Genomic DNA, 20,856 nt, shown 5'->3' on the forward strand with positions numbered 1-20,856 from the left:
AGTGAGGGAACATATTTCCTTCCCGCACACGTCCTCCGCAGGTTGGATCCCTCTGCTCCTTTTTTCTGTTCCCTTCACACACCCACTCAAGCATCTCTCCGTATTCCCATTATGTGTGATGAAAGGCCTACATAAGAAGGAAAGCCAGATATAATCCGACTTTTCTCATGCGCCCACCAGCAGCCTCTCTATACGTCTTTCCGTCTATCTTTGGGGGTACACATTGCAGAGTTTGGATGTCTGCAGCAATGCAGGGGACGCTGGACCAGTTTGTCATGAGCGTGCACAGGCAGAGATGTGCACGAGCAGGGACGCTACATCATCCCTCTGTGATGTTGTGCGCAAAAGTAGATGGGTCTATCCTACTGGCACGCGTGTGCTGTACTGTGAATTGCAATGTCTGGAGGTCTATCACTTGGACACAATGGTAGATGGTAAATTCAACATGTAATATTGCTACAAGACTCTCATTTCACTAAATACAATGTTGTTGTTGTTTTTTTTGTAAGGAAATTAGGAAAATTGTCCATTATGTATCTATTTTGTAACTTTGTGACTTGGTTGCCATTAATGAAATAAAGACGTAATTCTCTTTTGCAATCTAAAAAAATATCAGTACAAATTTGACATTTGAAATCAGTTGGTGAAAATGCGAAATCTCTCAAATTCAACTCAAATTCAGTTGTTCTTATGTATTGCTCTCAGTGTTAATATGAAAATAAATTACAATATGTACATTATGCCCACCATCCCATATATAATTACTCCACTCCAAAGGCTACACAGTATAATTAATTGCATTTCCTTGAGCATAAACGAAAAGAACTAAACACACTGATATTCGTAATTAAAATAAAAACATGTAATAAAATATGTATATTCATTTTTAATTTATTTACAATGTTTATATTGTAAATAAGCGCTTATATCCTATTCGAAAATAGACTCATTCACTATACAAAATTAGGCAAAATATACTGACCCAATATTAACCTTTTTGTTTTGTTTAAATTGTCATATGCAATTGTGTCCAGTTGACAAAAGAAATGTCAAAGTTTCATTACATTACAGTGGTTCATACATACAGTTAATATACACTATAAATAAACATGAATTAGTCCACCTGTGCGGGCAGGCTTGGATGGAGTCATGACCCTAGCCCGTTTCATCCCCCAGATGCTGTGCTGACAAGTCTAAAAAAACAAAATAAAGTACTATATTAAAGTATGAGGTTGTTGACCTTGCAGTTAGCAACAACCCTCCGTCTTGACTGACAGGCGGCCTGCAGTGCTGAGAGAACCGTTTTGTCAAAGTTGCCACGCCAAACACACTGCCCATTTATTTTCCTGACACCTCCTCAATGCACAAGTCATCCACTAAACTGGACCCATGCCTGCTTGCTATCCTTATAACCTTGTGGCCTGTACAAACATACGATCTTGGATTTATAGTGCGCTACTTTGAGGTTTTTTTGAGGACGGTGTGCTTCCTGCTTTTGGCGTGATGGCTTGCAGTGGAAATCAATGCGAAACAATCAACTACTAAGACCGCAGGAGCTTCATCTGCTGACTTTGAAATAAAGCTCATGCATCAATTAGAGCACAACAAAGAGGAGGCCATCTGCAGCAGCGGTCAAAAAGTCACCGTGCTGTGAACACCATGTTGTTAATAGTCCTCCTCTGTTTACAGATAGTGGCGGCCATCTTGGCCATTGCAGGCATCGTCATGATGACCTACGCTGATGGCTTCCACAGTCACTCGGTCATTGGCATCACTCTGGTCGTTACTTCAGCGTCCATGTCTGCACTATACAAGGTGGTATTGCAATACACAATGAATGGACATTTCATTAGGTACACCTGTACAATCTAATGAGTTCCACTATAGGAAGTGTATCAGTTATCAAATATTTTTTTCCATAGAAACTTGGCATGTTACACTGAACAATATGTTGTGTGCATTATTGTGGTTTACCTGTGGTGTAGAAGTGCACTACAAAAACATAAGAGCTGGGGTTTTTTTTTTATGCCATGAAGCTAAATAAAATCAAATAAACTGCTCAAATGAGGTACAATTTCATCATTCTCCGTATAAGTAGCTGCCTTATATGCACAAAAAAAATATATATATATTTGGAGACTAATGCAGACACCAGATCCTCCCCCTTATATTGACTTCAATTCACATGTCTGCCAAATAATTTTTCAAAGTACACTGCCCCCGCCCCCCTCAAAGGGTTTAGCTCATTAAAGAAGGAATCTGTTCCCCAGAAACCTTGCAGTAATACATTTAAGCACCCCTTATACCGTAAAGGGATATTTTTCAACACTCATTATAGAATAGAATAATTGAATAGAACAAATCTTGCAATCAATAGTATTCTATTAGAAAGAGTATAAAATTTTTAATAAAGGTTGGGATTGACAATAGAAAATAGATAAACAAGCAATCGCAAACCCTTAACAAATTAATTTCCTTGGTGTGGGAAATTGAACATGGAATATTGTTTTTATATTCATGTATCTCTAAAAGTTGGCTGACTATTAAAGCAAGTTTCAGTGCTGGTGTACGTAATGATTTGCATTTAATGAAGGTCATCCTCTATGCTGTGCCACAGGAGGTCACATTGTGTGCATTCATGAGAAACTTCTCTCCTTCCTGCCAGGTTCTCTTCAAGATGGTCCTAGGCAGTGCCAAATTCGGGGAGGCTGCACTTTTTCTCACCATTGTGGGAGGTGCCAACTTTGTTTTTATCAGCATTGTGCCCGTCGTGCTCTATTTTACCCGAGTGGAGTACATTGAATCGCCAGGTGACATTCCCTGGGGTTACCTGTGTGGGGTTGCAGCCCTGCTTTTTGGTAAATAAATGCACTGGTCTTGTCATCTGTTATCGTGCTTTACCGTAATACGGCTGCTCTCATTCGGATTCTTCATGCAGCTTTCAACATCCTGGTCAACTTCGGCATTGCCATAACGTATCCAACATCAATCTCCCTCGGCATCGTCCTAAGTGTTCCTGTCAATGCCAGTAAGTGTCTTAGTATAAATCAAGTATGTCATCATTTAATAGTAGAGTGAGGACTCCAGAGAACATTTTGGCCTTGAAAATGCATAAAAGTCCTTCGAGGTTTTAATGTCAACACAGTACTGAAACTGACATGATCTTTACTTAAGATTCATTCTTTTATTATTCTTTCAAGTTGAATAATTTCCACTCCTAAATATTTGAGGTTGCTCTATGCCCGCAGCTACATTAGTATACATTTTGACTGCACTTTACATCAAATTACCGAAACATTTCCAAATGACTCATTATTGTTTTTTTTCCCTCCTCACCTTACCAGTGGTGGACTTCTACACGTGTGAGATTAATTTCAACACGGTGCGCCTCATCGCCGTCTCCATCATCTGTCTGGGCTTTCTCATGCTGCTCCTTCCAGAGGACTGGGACCAGTGCATCATCCGCCTCAGCACCAAGCTGCGCAAACGCGACGAGCCGGCCGAGGGCGGCGCCGAGGCGGGGGCGTCCACAGGGCTCAACTGGAGGGGCCGAGCCAGGACCTCCATGTCCACATTTTCACGCTGACTGGGACCATGTGATCTGAGTCACAGTGGGTGGGATGTTTTAATGGCCTCCATTGACGCAGCCTCCTTAGATGTGAACTTTCATCTGTAAAATTTGGACCAGGAAGAGAGATTGTCTACCATCATTGAGATGATGCACGGACTCAAATCGGATGTACCCTCTATACTTAAATATAATCAGGTATTGCAAAGTTACAGCTGTACCTGTAGTCAATTTTTCCAATGCTCACCACGTCCTTCGTCTGGGAAGACTTGCCAACTTGATTGGGGAAGAAAGTCAGTACCATGTGGACTTGACTGGCTTTAAGACAAAACACATGCTTAACAATCCAAAGAAGAATGCCTACAAATGCTGAATGCCTGCAAAATAACGGGAAGCCGCGAGTGGCATCTCTCAGGTGTCATGACAGATTCCTTCCTCCTTTGCACTGCATATAACAGCTCGTAGTTCACACCTTCCGACCTGATGTGCTCATGTGGTGTGAACAGGCCCGTGTGGACACGCGAGGCTCAGTGTGAGCTCAACATGCTGTTTTCTGCACCTCGCGCCACCCAAAGCCTTTTTTGGACCACTCTGATTGGCCCCCTGCACTCATGTGCTCTCCCGGGGCTACTCTCAAAGTGGAAGTGGCGACACCCGCCGTTCTGGCTGGCAGTCCAGTCGAGAGCTCTGAAAAGTAACATGTGCAATGCATGATTAGCTTGGATTGTCATGAAGTGAAACCGTTTTCAGTTCAGCTAACTTGCTTAAGGTTTTAGTAGTTTGAGTATTGTGACCTTAGGTTGAAAGCAATTAGATTCACTGTGAACACAGGACTACATTGAGCCCCCCTTTGGATTTCTGTCATTTAACTCATATACTGTTAAGTTAAATGGAACAAATTTCAACTACTATCTCATTTTTATATGCAGTTGATAGATAAGTGTTCTACTTATCCACTTACTGGACACTTCATTAGGCACACAATGCACAATCGAATGAGATCCAATCCAGGAGTTGTATCAAAGATTGACAGTAACTAAGAGGTATCAAAAAACATGTTTATTATCGTGGTTGTAGTTTACAGTGGGGTAAAACTTCATCTTTATCATTTTTAAGCAGTGCTACTATTTTCTTCGAAAGGCAGAATCGCTGTACTGTATTACATGAATAGTGTCTGGGAGCATTAATTACCAAGCATCTATTTAGTGTAAGGTGATCTAGAGATCCCTTTGTTTTTATTTACAATTTTAAATACTAATTTACATATATACAGTACAGTATATTTCAATTATTTTTCACAAATAACCCAATATTCATTTGTACATAAAATAAATTTACAATATGTAGTAATCCACTAACATACAGCCCATTAAAACACGATATGATGCATTATGTATTTTTCTGTTATTCTGATTCAGTTGGACCAATGCTAGTATTAATATAAGTGTTAAGATTTTTAAGGGAACTTTATTTAATCTCCATCGTAAACTTCAACTTTACAGATGCCACGCCTGTTCTGCAAGTTGTGTGTCATGTGATAAAGACGTCGACCACATTACGTATACTGCAGTCACAGTAAAGTTAAAGGCAACCTACTTCTACTAACTGTTTGTATAAAACGAGGATTCTATTTAAGGTTTTAAAAATGTATTCCAGTGGACGCATCTATTCGAGGGGAAGCGACAATTCGAGGATTTACTGTAATTGAAGACAGCTTTTGCATTGGATCTAATTCGATGGTGTGTACCTCATGCCGTGGCTGGTGAGTGTATCGTGGAGACACGTGAGCTATCTTTTTGTTGTTTACTGTATTTATGATACTTGAGGCAAGTTACCAGTGGAGATGAAACTGAGCCTAGAATGAAGAGCTGGAAACTGCCTTGTTGTGAATGTATGAACCTCACTACGTGCAATCTGCTTTTTACAGTGCCACCACAGACTTCTGCAGACAAGTTATCATCTGCATTTTTTTGGGGACACCTCTAACATACCTTTCTTTTTTTTTTTTTTCATACAACTGGCTGCTGTTGAGACAGGGCAGACCCATGGCGACATCACAGTTATCGAGACCACGTCACTGCCTTCTCTTTGTTTTCACTGCAGCATACATGAGCACTGTTTCCCATTGTCATTCTCAATGACAATAAACAAGAATATTGTATTCCTCTGGAATTATTGCTAGACATAAATGTAAACCTTTGTAAGGAATGATGATTTTATACACTGAGATGCAACATACTGTATGATTATCACATTTGAGGAAGGAGTATGGGAGGTGTGATTATTAAATGATGGCTTTATTTGAGCTGGTGGTGGAGGCGGGGTCTTCAAGTATATTCACATATACTTCATAAAAGATTACTTTTCAATACATCCATTGTCCAGGTTTGGTTTCTTCTTGCCAATGTGAAACTTTTGGAAACGTTTAGAGATGAAGTCTTTAAGTGAGATGTTTCAGAGCAGAAATCTACTGTTTGTATTATAATTAGCATAAACCATAACCTTAGTTTGATGTTGTCGAAAGCATCAGACTACGTATATGAACTATATGGTAACTTACACCTACAATCTGGCGCTATTACAGTTTTCAAATTCTTCTGCAAAGACTACCTGAGAGATTTAGGAGTGAGTCCATGGTATTTATTGTCCCTTAATCCAGAGGTCATAAATGTTGGACATCAGAGCAACACATTCACGCTGGATCAGAAAAAGGCCTTCCCAAAACGCACCTAAAAGTTGAAAGCAGGTAATTGTCCAAAAATGTCAAACTTCAATTCACCAGGGACTAGTTTGTTCCATTTAACCCCTGATAGATTAACTAACTGACTACAAGGTCTATCCCAAAGATTTTGTCCATTTTGTTTATGTGATAAGTAGGTTTTCGGATGGGGCATGCTCTACCTTCACTGTAATCTGGCCATAGACAAAAGTGGCCGTTGGCGCCAGAGTCAAAGCAGAAAATGGTAGCCTGCCGCCCTCTTGTGGCCTACAGGGCACCTGCAGGCAATCCACCCTCCTGCCACCACAGGGGTCTTGCCAAGAGGCGCAGGATGGGGTGGCTTCTTCATGGAGACACACTTGGCATACATTTTCACTGGAATGATGCTTAAAGTCAGTACTGATGGTGAAAACTGGAGAGCAATACTGTGAGGTGGCGTTCGGTCCTGGAGGGAGGGTGGTGAGGCTGGCGGGGTCCATCTCCTCTCTCATTCTGACAACGCTCCCCGTTCCAGCTCTCAGCTTCTGCCTCAGCCCCCGCAGAGCTGCTTGGAATCGCTTGCTGAGCAGAGCGTAGAGCAGAGGGTTGAAGTCGGAGTTGAGCAGCACCAGAAAGTAAGAGATGGTCAAAGCGGAGGGAGGCATCAAGGAGCTTTCACCAGAGATTGCTGCTTCTGTGCCCTGAATGAGAGCAACCCCGATGTAAGGGGTCCAGCACAGGAAGAAGGCTAAGACGACCAGAAAGAGGCGAGCAACTCCTTGATGGTGCTGCTGCAACTCCTGCAGGGACTGGGGGGATGATAACATGGAGAAGACCCCTCTGGACGAAGTTGCATGAGCAGACCCAAACTCAGACACATACTGTCCACTTAGATGACAGACCAGTGCAGAGGTGCCGTGCAAAGAAGGAGGGAACATGGAGTTTGGATCCCTACTGCGTTGAACCGACTCCTCCAAAATGTGAATCCTCTTGGCGTGGTTGCGGGCCACCCTGACGATGTTCAGGTAACATACAAGGATGATGATGGCAGGCATGAGGTAGGAGAGGGTGGTCATGGTGGCCGTGTAGCTGGGACTGCTGGCCCAGTCCACTGCACAACTGTACACAGGAGCAACATAGGCTACAGAGCTCCAGCCAAGCAGCGGCGGGCAACTGGTTGCCATGGCCTGCAGCCAGATCCACGCAACCACCGAGCACATCCTCCACAGGGTGCAGCGGGAGCTGTAGCGCAGGCAGTCCATGATGGAGTGGTAGCGGTCTAAAGCGATGGCAGCCAGTGTTAGAACAGATACTGTGCTGTAGACAGAGGAGGTGTAGGCCACAAATAGACACAGGTTCTGTCATAGGAGGAAAAAAAAAAGAATGGATGAAATCATAAGAAAGCTGTGAGTCCCCCAAAAATTCTTACCATACATTCGCCCCATCCAGGCTTGACGATGGACAAAGCAACAAAGGGCATGACGCCGAGGCCCACCAGGAGGTCACTGATGGCCAAATTCATGACCAACACCGATGTCACCTGGTGGAGAGTCTTGGTGGCTGCCACGAGGATAATGACAAGAAGGTTACCTACACAAAAACACACGTCGCAGTGGTTGGACAAGCAAGTTGCCATTGTCGATACCAGACTTTTCAGGCTAACACTGACCCATTTGTTTGGTTGTAAAGGATACAGAATGTTTTTTGTTTTTTTTAATACACCTTTTGCAACTAAAAATGTAATTTTCTCATTTGGAAATAGCTCAGGCACATCATGTAGGTAAAAAAAAGAAACCTGGCTTTACAAATATAAATGTTTAGCTTCGACTGATAGTATTGCAGAAGTATCATTCATTTAACTATAGAGAAGAGTAAAACAACCGGAAAACCGCTTTAGTGGGTTACACCATAACATTGAGAAAATCTTTTTATGGTAGGCTATACCGATTTCCTTTACCTACCAGGTAAAAAACTGAGACTAAAAATGTCTTAAACCAACTACAGTAGGGTAAAAATGTTTCATATTTATTAACCAGTAGGCTACATCCATTCATAAATGGGAGGAGCATAATATATATATTTTCCTAAACGGAATTAGTCTCTTAAATTAAGACAATATACGATTGTAATTTTGGTAGTGTGGCATTGTTACACGTGAAAGTAGAATAAATACAATCAGGATATGTGCTACCTGTGACCGAGCCGAGACACATCACTACCACGAGCACCACCAGCAGCGACTCTATCCGTGTGGGCACGCCGTTCTCTGAATCATCCGTTCGGCTTGAGTTGACGGCCGCCGCTCGCATACAGCCCGGACCTGGCCAGCTGCCTTGCAGGACGTCCATTCCCCGCCTCAATGAAATGCACTTTATCCACGAAAATATTCACAAATAGTACACTGAACTTCATCTGGTTTGCATTTACTCACTATCGCCCTCATTTGGGGGCGGGTCATCTTCTTCCTCCCACTGAATTTAGAATCCAAGGGAGGATGGATTGCATCAACTTCAAACATATTTTGCCTGTTAAGTATAGCTAGTACACACAAGATTCAAGGTAACTTTTATTTACTCAAACGTCCTACTTGAAATGTATATAGCCTACAATATTTATAATTAACATAGCTTAATATACTAAAGCATTTCACAGAAAATATTTTTCTTGCTCCCTGGTTCCACAAAACTGCATTGTCTACTCTCACTAATAACTCAATATATTTGTCTGTCCATTCATCCATCTATTTTCTATCCTGCTTATCCTCATGTGTGAGCTGAAGCCTATATACAGGACTGGTGGACAGTCAAGTACAAGGCATGCATATCCAGTAAACACGCATTCACACTCACATTCAGACCTAAGTTTACGAGAATTGGGGCTGGGAAGTCAGAGCACCCGGACAGAACCGACACAAGCGAAGGGAGTACACAAAAAAACTTCACAAAGGATGGCTGGAGCCCGGATTCAAACCCGCAAACTAAAAAAGGTCATGTCCACCGTGCAGTCTTCCAATATAGTAAAAATATATTTAACACTTAAATCTAACTAAAAATGAAATATTGACTTTGTGATTCATATTTTTGCCTCGCCACACAATTGTATTTTGTTAGTCAAGTTAAAAAAGTAATATTTTTGTGTTAAGACTAGAAAATCCCCCGACTAAATACTAATATATATGAGTGAATATGAATGCCCTGCTAATGGCTTTCGATGAGTCCAGGAAGTCTACGCTGCCTCTTGCACTAAGTCAGCTGGGATAGGCTCCAGCTCACCCATGACCCTAATGAGGAACACAGAAAGTGAAAGGGACCAGGAAAAAAACAACAACAATTGTTTTTGATCACATTAATATTTCAGAGTTTACCCAGTGGCACTGTTTTATATCAAAATATCAAGACAATGATGAATGCTCTTTGAGCGCAGCATATTTTTCACATTGTTTTTTAAAGTCCCTGTGAGTCAAAAAGTAATTGCCTCAGTGGATAACACAGTAAAAAATTGAATTGCTGTTGCTCCTTTGCAGGCACAGAGTGGTTTTATTATTCCAACATGATACTCAGAGGAATATCTGAATGGAATAAGCAGTGTTGATCTCCATTTCATGAACCATTAAGGCACCAGAAATGTAACGCGCACAAAGACCACAAACACATTTACATGATGAACAGGCTGATGTGTTTGAACTGTGGTTTGCGTCCAGAATTGAACCGCTATATTTGGCGACTGATAACAAGCAAACACCTTAGTAACGGATGTCAGGTGGTTTGGTTCTTCAGCCATGTTGTGCCTTGTATTAACTGGAGGTGCTGACGAGGCGCTGGCGAGTGTACTCCCAGATCAGAAGGGCAGCGCTCACATGCACGTTGAGTGAACGGATGACCCCTTGCTGAGGGATCTCCACGCACACGTCCAGCAGCTGGAGCAAGTTGGCGGGGATGCCTTCTCGTTCGTTGCTACGACGACAGACACAATCTTTAAGTCTGAGCCAGTTTTTTAACCGTACACATTTAGGATACATTATATATAATGTCCTTGAAAGCACGTTGAGCTACTATATAAAAATCAAACTACTCCTGCATTTGTTCCTTTCAAGTGTACAATAATAAAATCTGTATTGTATTTCACTTATTAATACCTAAATGAGATACAATATTTATGCATAGCAATGCGGCAACACTTTCAATCAAGCTTCTTAACTGTAGTTTTCATTCTATATGATGATGCTATACACTACTGCCCATTCAGTTTGATGAATGAGCCGTAAATTGCCAAGTTAATTCATTTCCTGAAGTGCTGTGCTCAATCAGAAGTTGATTACTCTTCACAAGAGACAGTGATGACATCTGGGAGGATGCGTCCACCAAAGCCAGTAAGCACTCTTAGGTAATGATGCGTTTTAGTGATATTACACAACAAAGTTGGGCATTATGGAGTTGTAATGTATTGAGGAGGCTCACCGGATTGTACAGGTGTACGGAACCTATAGTAGTAAGGTCGCACCCAGTGCATGTAAAGGCGTAATGAGGGTAGCCTCCAATAAGTCTACAGAGGGCACAACACAGCAGGAACTGACAATTTAATGATCTCTATTTATCCTGAGTGCAATTGGGTGAAAAGATTGCTCCAATTAAAAGAGAATCACAACAAAACAGAACATCTCAAGAGTCACTGTTGCTGCTTTCTTTCAAACGAAGAAGGAATTATAGTGTCCAAAACTGTATGTGATTGAAGTTATGTCAACTGGTGTAAAGAGCCTAATAACTGAATGATAAGACTATGTGCATGTTTCCGATCCTTCATGCCCAAATAACATTATAGTAGATGAAGGTCCCAGCTGCTGTCAACATTTTCTGCTCTGCTACCCTGAGGGAGAGCCAATTACACAGCAAACATGTTCTGACAGAAGCACCAAGAGTGAAGGGCTCCACTGGGAAACAGGTGAGTTATAATTAAATAGCCTCACCGGCTCATATATTTATCTGCGTAAAACTCCGAGGTGAATGTGAAGGGGCTGTAGCTGACAGAAATACACTATTTGACAAGGTGATGGTTGAATTCAGTTTTAACAGTAAATCTGGGTTGTCTTGTGCTCACTGTGCGTAGGCCGGATCATTAGCTACTTAAATTGCATGGCATAACCTGGGACTGCTATGCTAATCCTTGCAGATATGACAAACGTCTGCAGTTTTGCTCCACACAATGGTCTTGCCCCAAATTCTGCTCTCTTGCCATTTGCCATCAATTTTGATTTGTAGAGCAAGCCATTTAGGCATCAAAATAGCTGAGCGTGTCTATATGACTTAAAAAGGGGTAGTTTATAGTTTTTAGCCTCACCTTTGCTACTCCAGTTTTTCTCCTACATTGCAAAAATTGGTTGGGTTAATTGAAGTCTACATTATGCAACTGTGTGAATGTGAACTACAACTATTGAAATGCAAACAATTGTATATTCTACCAATCTGAAATTGGGCTTTATATTGAATTGTCATAGGTCGTACCCAAGAAGTAGCAGAGTCTTCTCGGGAAAGTGGTAGTCCTGAAGGCTCTGACTGTTGGAGGTCTGCTCCACACCAACAATGCAGTAGCCCTGACTCTTCTTTACCTGCAGGAAGTCTGCCAACTCCAAGGGCTTTACCTAATGAGCAAATATACATGCAGTATATTGAGGAGCACAAAAAAAAAAAAAAAAAAGACAAACGCCCAAAAAGTAAACCTTTATCCTTGTGTTTCCATCACTTTTTTGTAGCCAAAGGAGGTAACCAAAATATTAGAAATCACTCTCAGCACAAGGCAAAACACCACTGCAAACTAAAACTCTAAACATATTACGAAATAGATACATTTTCGATACTGCTTTTGTATTGTATGTCATTTGATGGTGCACTTATGTAGTGACCAAGGAGTGTGTCTCTCGGTCGACAAAGTACGGTAAAGTAGAATATCAGGACTAGTGGAGTAAAATGTAATTCACGTTACCTCCAAGAGAGGAAGCCAAAGTTCAGATGAGACACTGAGTGACTGAAAGTGTTTGTCGGTGATATGGCGGAGGTTGTCTAGCACCAACGCACTGGCACCGAAGATCTCACAGGTCCGGCACAGACCTACAACCGCACAAACATATACATTTTGGTGGTGTTAATCTCAGAGCTGCCGATTATCGAGCTGCGTTGTCTTAGCGACACGACATGACGACCTCCAAGGTTAGTGGGTTTGTCAATGAGTGAGGCGACCACCAGCAGAGCACCATGCTGTTTGCCGAGGCGAGCCGCTCTTTGCTGCAGAACCAGCTGAAGATCCGGGTCCTGCGCCTGGATGTCCAAACACCAGGGGGTTATTTTCTTCTGCACCTCTGCCCAGCGCTCCTCTTTGTCCTCGTCACCTGGGAGGGATGAAATCATGACGATTCCACGAAAAGCGAAAATCATCACATTAGATTCAAGTGGCCTAGTGGCATGTGTGACTGTACTTTTATCCTGCTGGATCCAGTCTCCGGGCTGGAGCTGGCTCAGGTCAGGACTGGGGTTCCTCAAAGGAGGCGTCTGAAAAAAGCAGGACAGCTTCTCCAGCTTCCAGGGGGGAATCCACTCATCATCAGCCAACCCTGAAAGACTCGGAAAAGTGTAGAATATCGTCTAGGAAAAAAAAAGAAACAATTAAGTGTTGTTATTTACATGGATAATAACATAGCATCATTTTTCACTTACCTCAATGCTGTAATCCCTGATTGGATGAAAGGCACCAAAGAAGAAGTGCTCTTGAATCCTGGTCCAGTTTTTGTTAGCATTCCTAAAAGTGAGCAGACATCTTTATAGCACACTGCATCGATGCTTTCCAGCTAGTGTAGTGTCGTATTCCCACCCAGTATTCTTCAAGGCCTCAGTCTGGTGCAGACAGGCCTTAACCACAGCAGACAGCCCCCTTAAACCATCAACTGTCTTCTCTCCTCGGACCTCTACCAAGTTCCAAACCCGCTTCAAAGCCAGCAGGGCATAGAGACGCACACTAAAGTTGTGATGGAAACACCACTGAAGGGTGATGTCCAATGCTTTTGCCAAATGCATATCCTTAATGACAAAGGGAAATACATATCATAAGGACTAAAAAGTGATTTCACATCTAAAAGTAACATTTTGAAGAAGTCTTACTGGATTGTTCAGGGTGGGAATGATGATGGCGAAATGCACTAGGACTGCCAGGAAGGTGCAGATGCCAGTCTTGGTTCCTTCATGATGCTGCACCAAAAGCACAGAAATGAATGCTATTTTACTATAAACCGTTTCTTTTGGCTGCATTTACACCACATTGCAACCCGGTCATTATTTCAACATATGAGAACAACACAGTAAACCAAGACAATAGAGGACAGAGAGAATTTCGTGTTCTTTTTGATTACCATGTAGAAAGTTTATTATAAAAAAAAAAAAAAAAGTTTTTTGTGGGTTTTGTGTTTTTCCTACTCTATTCCCATTGTTAAATGGGATTTTTTTTTTTAAATCAAAGAATCAAGTTATCAGCACTCACTGTAGAACATGGGAGTTTTCGTCAAATATCAAAGACGTAAGTCTAAAAAAAATGTGCAAGCTCACCATGTTGAAGCAGGCCCAAAAGCTGTCTATTTGTTGTGGGTAACGGACAAGGATCAGAAGCATCGTCCACTCAATTAGGTACTTGACTGAAGCCTGGTTACTACAGAAGCCAGCCTCAAAGATACTACTCAATATAGAGGCCACAAACTCCTGTGTGGAATTACAAAGAGGGTAAGATGTTATTCTTTGCCTGACTGCAGGTGTAATGATTAAAGTGTCAGTGACTTACCTCTTTGAGTTTGGGCAGCATCATTAGCAGTGTTTGCCATACTCGGTTTTTCACACGGTGCTGTAGCGAGTTACTCGAGATACGCAATGATTTTGACATGTTCTTATCCTGGAAAGAAGGTTTGACAGGAGATATGACAAAAACTGTTTTGTTTTGTTATTTGCTGGTTTCAAATAAAACGTTTGATTAGCTGGGCAACGATAACAGTTCTTTGTTTGTTGCGAGATGAACCACAATATATTACACTTCTACACTACACTGTATGTATGACAATAGATCTAGCCATTATGACTGAATTTTGAGTTAATGTTACGTTTTGCTAAGTTAAGTAAGTCACCTTTTCTAAGAGAGTGACAACAAGCTGCTCCATCAGTCGTTCGTGCAGATTGTTAGAAGGATCCAGGCGACTGAGGAAAGCCAAGGTGCACATGCGAGGTAGCTGGTCATCTCTGTTGTCACTGGAAGACAAAAGCTTTTGTTGAACATATTGTTCATAACACACACACACACACACAAAATATTTACAAAGTTCCCACATCAAATTATGATTTTCTGAAATCAGACTTCCATTAAATTTCAAGTTTTAGTCCTTTGACACAGCAAACTAGTTGAGCAGACGACTATTGGGAAAATTCAACAACTTAAGGTCACTAATTTATAAATTAACCGATAAATCATCTGTAGTCACAAAAAGGCAGCAGCTCACCTGGCGACCACAGTGTTGGTGGCGCACACTGCACCAAGTTGCTCCACGTATGCCTGGACATCTTGAACAAGCCTATGGAAGCAAAACAGTAAATTAAGCACTGAAAAAAAGAAACAACAAAGCACTGGTAGATTGTCTTCAGTACCGTTGATCTCTCCTGAACACCGGGCCATAAACGCAGCCCTCAGCAATGATATTGATATGGCTAAAAACACCGGAGAAAATGCCGTCGTCTTGGTTACTGCATTGTTGACTAGCAGGCAACCATGTGTGACAACAGTGTTGCAGCAGGACACTAAAGACTCCATTCTTGGTCTCCGACAGCTCCGTGATCTCAGCAGCAATCTGCACAAAAATGTCAATATTACCTCATGAACGAATCGACAAAGTATTGGAACTACTGTATTCGTGCCGATGACCTGTTTCACGGTTGTCGTCAGCACCGGGGCTTGAGTGTCTGTGAGCAGCAGCAGGGTTCGGTGGAAAGCCGCTGAGATGAAGGCTTTGAGGGCGGGCCAGAAGTCATGGGCGTTATTGCTGAGCCCACGCACCAGCTCCCACGTCCGACTCACAGCTTCCACGCAGAGGGCCTCATCTTCACGCACTAACTGAGATCACAGCGTCACGCTTTAACACCAGACATCATCTTCCTGTCTAAACTCAAACGCACAGACACTCACTTGTGGCAACACCGCCTCCATGAAGGCGAGAACAGGCAGCGCCAGGTCACTGGGCAGCAGAGCTAGAGCGTCCACGCAGCAGTTCAGCGCGGCTACGACAGTCTCTGTGTTTCCGGGGTGCTCGGAATCCCGAAGGCCGCGTGTTTTTATAAGGAAACTCAGGCAAACCCACTGATCCCGCATGAAGTGGGCAGCTGTGCGACCCCAGTCCTGCAGGGGAGGGCCTTGCCCACCTTCATTACTGAAAAGGAATGGCTGTGGCACTTTAACATGACAGGCAAGAGTGTTCGACAGCGTTTTCAGACTCTCTTAGTCACTGACCTCAAGCTGTCGGCTGTGTGAGGTTTCAGGAGCCTCTCATTGAAGCGTCCCAGAGGTGAATGACTTTGCCAGGGAGACAGCGCTGGCCTGTAGAAGTGCTCGTTCAGTTGTTTTAGAAGAGAAAACGTGTCTGGGCCGATTGTCTGCTGCTCCATTAGGTGACATACCATGGCAAGAGATGCCATAGCAACTGCTTTGGCCACCTGGCTTGCCATTGAGGGAAACTACAGAAAAATGAATGATGAATATCTGAATATGTTGAAAGCTAGCAATAATACTTTGCTTCCAACCTGCTGGGTTGGTTCTTGCAGGATGCTGAGACTGTACTTGATGAGTTTAGGAAAGCAAGCTTGTTGAATTGTAGAACAGTGCATGGACAGCTGCTTCAAGACACACAAATACAGCTCGGCCCGCTCCACGTCACACAACTGCACCAAACAAAACAAACATCATCGATCAAATCAACAAGGGTTTTTATGTTGTGTGGCGTGCGCTGTATACCTCTAGCAGTTCCCCACACAGACGCCTCATGATAAATTCCTGCATTGAATCCATACACTGAAAAATGAGCCTCTCCAAAGCAGTTGTCACTTCATCCACTGGAAAAAAAACCAAGATTGATTGTTCTTGTAGTTGTATGCAATTCAAGTAATTTATTTCTCATTATGACGGTGGACTAAACATCTGTATGAATCACCATTGTTACACAAACCATTGGCTTTTGGTGTTTCTCTGAGCTGGAGCAGTCGGAGGACAAGCTGAAGGCTCTTGTCACTCTTCTTCACGGGCATGTAGATGTTGGTGCCAACCCGGCTCAGAGTGTCCACCAGAGGAGACATTAACAACTGGAGGTTGTCACCAATCTTTGATGCAGGTTGACTCCTCTCAATGTCACTGAACAGCAGAATGGACCTGGCCAACTTGTCTGCCTCTTTGGGATCAGACAAGCTCTGTGTCTGACCTGCATAGCATATTAACTAATTAAAAAAAAAAACCCAAAGCAAATTCTTTGAAAAACTTGTTTCCTTCCAAGCTTACCATTGCATACTGGAACACTTAGAAACTCGTGTATTTTGCCTTGAACATATGCTTTTATGGTTTCCTTGCTTGAGGCAGCACCATCTCCATCACTTGGCATCATCTTAAAACTGCCCTCATTGCCTGAGAGCCAGACACACACCTCCAAAAGGCACACGAGGTGGCGACAGGTTTGTTAAATAACCTGGCGTGTGCAGCTCAAGTTGACTAGTTTAGCAAAAACAACACAGCATACCTCATTCCAGAGTGCCGTGCCTCGACAAAGAGACTCATCTGCCCGGAAATTCGCCAGGAAGGTAAAGATGTCATCGAGGGTCACTGTGCTCTGAAAGTATGTTAATACAGCAAGATGATATGACACCTCAGAAATGTCACAGCGCAAGTCAGTTATATATGCCTGACCACTGACTGATTAAATAACTTTTTGTGTACGTGGTGGATTTTATGAAAGTAGTCATTATTGGTGAGGCTAAACATCAATGCATTTTAAAACTTTCAACAAAAAGGAGAATAAAATATACATTTGGACTGTAAATAGCCATGATTGGTGACTTTATACACTGAAAAAAATGCTGTGCATCATTTACTCAATTTTATTTCGTCAAGTTGCACGAAATAAAATCATCTGATTCCAGAGAGATTTTTTTTTTCAAGCTGACTAAACATCTACTTTAAAAATGTATCTGGGTACAGATGACTTTATTTTGTGCAACCACTCGACAAAATAAAATTGAGTAAATGCAACAATCATTTTTTTTCAGTATAGGCTAAAAATCAATGAAATTGATAACTTTCAACAACAAGGAGAATAAAACATGCATCTAGAGTTTTGCAATTTTACAGCGAATCTTCGCTTGGGCCTTTGTGGAGTCTGCATGCTATCATCATGCTTGAGTAGGTTTTCTCTCGGTACTCCGGATTCCTCCCACATTACAAAAACAATACACGGTTGGTTATTTTTGTAACTAGTTGGAGTATGCTTGCTCACCCCCCCTGAATGGGATATACACTACAAATTGAATTTGCTTACCACATCTATGAGACAGAGGGCGCTCTTCAACAAGAAGCACTGAGCAGCGCCTCTCAGGAGGACTTGATGTGTGATCATGGTGCAGCGCAGCACCTCCCTGTGTGTGGCAGACCAAGCATGCAATTAATGTTCACTTCAGCCTTAAAAGTAGTACTTTCCTTCATAATGTGGTTCAGACCTGAGGGCGGTGAGCCCATCAATCGCCAATATTGGGTTTGGAGCAAGTTTGGACAGAGCCTGAGAGATGAAAAGGAGGGGCACTGCACACCAGTGCTTAGCTCCAAGCTGCTGGATCATCTGCAGCAGGACGTGGCCTGAAAGGCAGACACAATTTTAACAGAAAAAAAGGTATTTTTTTTATAGCTGAGAAAAAGCTTACTGGTAAGTGTTTGTTTGTACCTCTGTCCTCTGTTGGGAGGCTGCTGAAGAAGTTCTTCAGGAAGATTTGGAGTTTAACTGCCAGCTCGGGACACTCCCCAATACGCTGGCCACCAGCCCTGGAGAAAATTACAACAGTTAATTAGATCAGACTTTTCATGATAAACCAATGTAACGTAATTTAAACATATTCCTTGATGAGTTTAGAATCTCACTTGCAGTAGAGTGACATTTCTGACAGAACGTCCATAAAGGGCCCAACAACAAACTAGAGAGCAGATTAGATGAGTTTAACCATGAATGAAGCAGTAGTCAAGTCAAGCCAAATGAAGTACGCATGGATGTTCACCTGAGAAAAAGCTGAAGCAAAGGCCGTCTGTTGGAGGACTTTAAGTTCGAGCAGGTGACACACCCCCGCTCGCATTAAGGTTTTATTCTCACTGTGAAACATCCGTTGGTACACACACAGCAGCCATGATGGGTGGAAGAGAGCCTGACCTACAAAGACAAGACAGTATAGTTAGTACACATTTGATGTGGCGTCATAGCTTTGTTTACTTGGAAGCAAACAATCATTTTAAAGATCAAACATAAATACCTTCATTAGCTGTAGTTTGGATAAGAGAGTCTATTCTGTTCAGAACTGGGCGGACAACATGGACCTGCATACAAAGAAGAACCCACACCATTATCTAAGCAGTACTATTCGAGTGGCGATGAACCTTGAACTGAATCATCATCGTCAGAATGGGGTTTTGACCTGATTTTCCTCCAACGTCTCCATCACCAGCACATAATCCTCCCAGAACTCTCTGAGCATCTTGCTGCTTTTGGTTGTCCATTTGAACAAGATGTTCTCACCATTCCCTTCAATAATGAGGATGAAAGAAAGTGTTGGCAAGTGTCATGCACCAGTGGCCACCAGTTGTATACTCCAAATGCCCACCAGTTAGTTTTGCCTCACTACTAGTAGCATGTAAATGTCCTTTTAGTATGGCAAAGCTGTCCTATGTGCAGAAATGTCATACAGTAGTGGAAGTCATTCGACATTAAGATTTGTAGAATATTGGTTAAATTATAAATGGCTTTCCATATCTGTGAGCATAATACCTTGTTGTGAAGGACAGTCGACTCCCTGCTCCTGAGACGTTGCCACACACCTTTTGAGCAGGTAAAGTGCCCTCTTACGGGACACGCCGTCTCTGTGGATAAGTCCGTCCTGAACCACCCACCAGAAGTGGATACAGGGCCGAGGGTCTGGCTCAGTATGTGCCAGCAGGTGGTCTGACAGGGAGGTCAAACATAGCAGTGTTCGTTCAGTTACTGCAGGTGTGCGCTCCGATGCGTGCCAGGTGCACAGCTCGCTCAAAGTCTTTTTGAGGATGTTGATGTGCATTGCATTATTGCAACAGCCCAGCAGGGCCAACATGAGCCGGACGGTGACCCGGGAGAGCAACCCGTCTGGTAGAGTTTTAATGCCCGAGAAGACGCATGACAGAATGCTCGACGTGAGCTGTTCGTCTCCTGTTAAACAAGGAAGGAGGACAGCCAGGACTTCACTGGCCACCTCCACGCTGAGTCTCTCCACGGCGGGTCGGTCCTCCTCTGACAGCCGGAGCGAAGGCAGGACCGCCAGTGCGGCTCGGCCCGCCACAGCCGGGTCACATAACCGGACACAGATGGCCACAAGTCTGCAGACAGCTGCTGTACACTCCCTACACCGCACACCCTCCGTTTCTGCTGATATCCTGGAGAGAAGAGGCAAGCAATGCGTCCAAATGATAGATTCTGTTTTATCTAGTATACATTGTCTTTTTGCGTTTGTCGACGAACTTGTTTGTGACTGGACGGCAATTTGCTCGAGTCCTTCTATGAGAGCTGTCAGCGCCTCAACGCGCTCCATCTCCGGCAACACGTCGGCTGGCCAGCACAGGGAGTCAAACAGAATCTCGTAGTTAGGAGAAGTAGACAAGATTGCGTTCATTAAAACGGAATTCATTGTAGTTAACCCTAACATGATCAAGATGTATTATTAACTAAATAGTACGTTCCAAAAAAAAACCCAAACTTCTCCAACTGGATTTTCTCGCGGCACGTTTACAATCAGGATGTTCGTAAACTTCCGTAAACGTCATCACAAAGCCTCGCGAGAGGTTGTCGGATTTCAAGCTACAGCACAAAAACACACATATACCAGTACTGTTCTGTTTGTTTTTTTTTTGCTCAAATAGCACGGACAATAGTCAAAATAATATTATTGAATGATGGGGAAAATGTAAGAAACAGACTCTTCAGAATTTTGTTTGTAACGCATAACGCGTGATGTACACATACACAACAACATGAGGTACACGTCTTTTGAATTAGACTAATGCTAAATTATTTTGTTACGCTCCCGCCCCCACCCAACCCAGCCACCGGGAAGGAGCAAATAAAGTAGAAAATACTTCTTACCCCCAACTCTGCGCCACCACAATAAATAGTCTATAAAATTGTTATTAGCACACCTCTGCATTATCCTTCTTAAATTAAAGGTGGCAACAAAGAAAAAAAAATCAGATCAACATAGACAAAGAATAACCTTATTCAGAATTGTTTTTTAGTCTCCCTGCGCCGTTCTTT

At 42.7% G+C, this 20,856-nt stretch overlaps 3 protein-coding genes across 5 annotated transcripts in view; 1 reads left to right on the plus strand and 2 right to left on the minus strand.

Moving 5' to 3' along the window:
• slc35f3b (solute carrier family 35 member F3b) overlaps positions 1-5,930 on the plus strand; it is a 43,099-nt gene extending 37,169 nt beyond the window's left edge. For 2 of the 3 annotated variants that reach the window (XM_086045213.1, XM_086045214.1), the window contains 4 exons: positions 1,690-1,815; positions 2,666-2,858; positions 2,939-3,028; positions 3,345-5,930. In XM_086045213.1, coding sequence (XP_085901339.1) covers positions 1,690-1,815; positions 2,666-2,858; positions 2,939-3,028; positions 3,345-3,586 — 651 coding nt within the window. In that variant the 3' untranslated portion in view covers positions 3,587-5,930. The remainder of the gene's footprint in view (positions 1-1,689; positions 1,816-2,665; positions 2,859-2,938; positions 3,029-3,344) is intronic. The other variant, XR_015088650.1, reaches the window with a different exon arrangement.
• LOC147139783 (5-hydroxytryptamine receptor 1D) lies at positions 5,849-9,444 on the minus strand. The gene is made up of 3 exons (XM_086045215.1): positions 8,458-9,444; positions 7,696-7,856; positions 5,849-7,624 (listed from the first exon to the last, which is right to left on the minus strand). The coding sequence occupies exons 1-3, from the start codon at positions 8,612-8,614 to the stop codon at positions 6,431-6,433; spliced, it is 1,512 nt and encodes a 503-aa protein (XP_085901341.1). The 5' UTR covers positions 8,615-9,444; the 3' UTR covers positions 5,849-6,430.
• A 325-nt stretch (positions 9,445-9,769) lies between these two features.
• On the minus strand, positions 9,770-20,348 carry tarbp1 (TAR (HIV-1) RNA binding protein 1). The gene is made up of 29 exons (XM_086045212.1): positions 19,345-20,348; positions 18,995-19,101; positions 18,833-18,896; positions 18,584-18,732; positions 18,450-18,502; positions 18,256-18,353; positions 18,035-18,170; positions 17,857-17,953; positions 17,062-17,151; positions 16,827-16,968; positions 16,501-16,749; positions 16,290-16,387; positions 16,079-16,216; positions 15,789-16,012; positions 15,468-15,708; positions 15,207-15,395; positions 14,933-15,132; positions 14,788-14,859; positions 14,419-14,539; positions 14,082-14,189; positions 13,853-14,002; positions 13,412-13,498; positions 13,125-13,330; positions 12,971-13,052; positions 12,733-12,898; positions 12,460-12,645; positions 12,243-12,367; positions 11,765-11,901; positions 9,770-10,219 (listed from the first exon to the last, which is right to left on the minus strand). Exons 1-29 carry the CDS (start codon positions 20,249-20,251, stop codon positions 10,060-10,062), a joined length of 4,782 nt encoding a protein of 1,593 aa, XP_085901338.1. The 5' UTR covers positions 20,252-20,348; the 3' UTR covers positions 9,770-10,059.
• Positions 20,349-20,856: the final 508 nt, after the last annotated feature.

This window comes from Filicampus tigris, chromosome 11 (assembly GCF_054856515.1).
Source record: "Filicampus tigris isolate MCC_2025a chromosome 11, RoL_Ftig_1.0, whole genome shotgun sequence".
In the NCBI taxonomy this organism is placed as follows: Eukaryota; Metazoa; Chordata; class Actinopteri; order Syngnathiformes; family Syngnathidae; genus Filicampus; species Filicampus tigris.

Bases quoted from the DNA above. Each gene is read 5' to 3' on its own strand.
- LOC147139783 (XM_086045215.1), bottom strand. From the start codon at position 8,614: ATGGACGTCCTGCAAGGCAGCTGGCCAGGTCCGGGCTGTATGCGAGCG. The intron at 7,857-8,457 runs GTAGCACATATC...GTTTTTGTGTAG, and splicing joins GTGTCTCGGCTCGGTCACAG to GTAACCTTCTTGTCATTATC. The intron at 7,625-7,695 runs GTAAGAATTTTT...CTCCTATGACAG, and splicing joins CTGGATGGGGCGAATGTATG to AACCTGTGTCTATTTGTGGC.
- tarbp1 (XM_086045212.1), bottom strand. From the start codon at position 20,251: ATGTTAGGGTTAACTACAATGAATTCCGTTTTAATGAACGCAATCTTG. The intron at 18,503-18,583 runs GTGAACATCCAT...TCTGCTCTCTAG, and splicing joins TTGCTTCAGCTTTTTCTCAG to TTTGTTGTTGGGCCCTTTAT. The intron at 13,499-13,852 runs GTGAGCTTGCAC...CTTTTGGTGCAG, and splicing joins TTTGGGCCTGCTTCAACATG to CATCATGAAGGAACCAAGAC.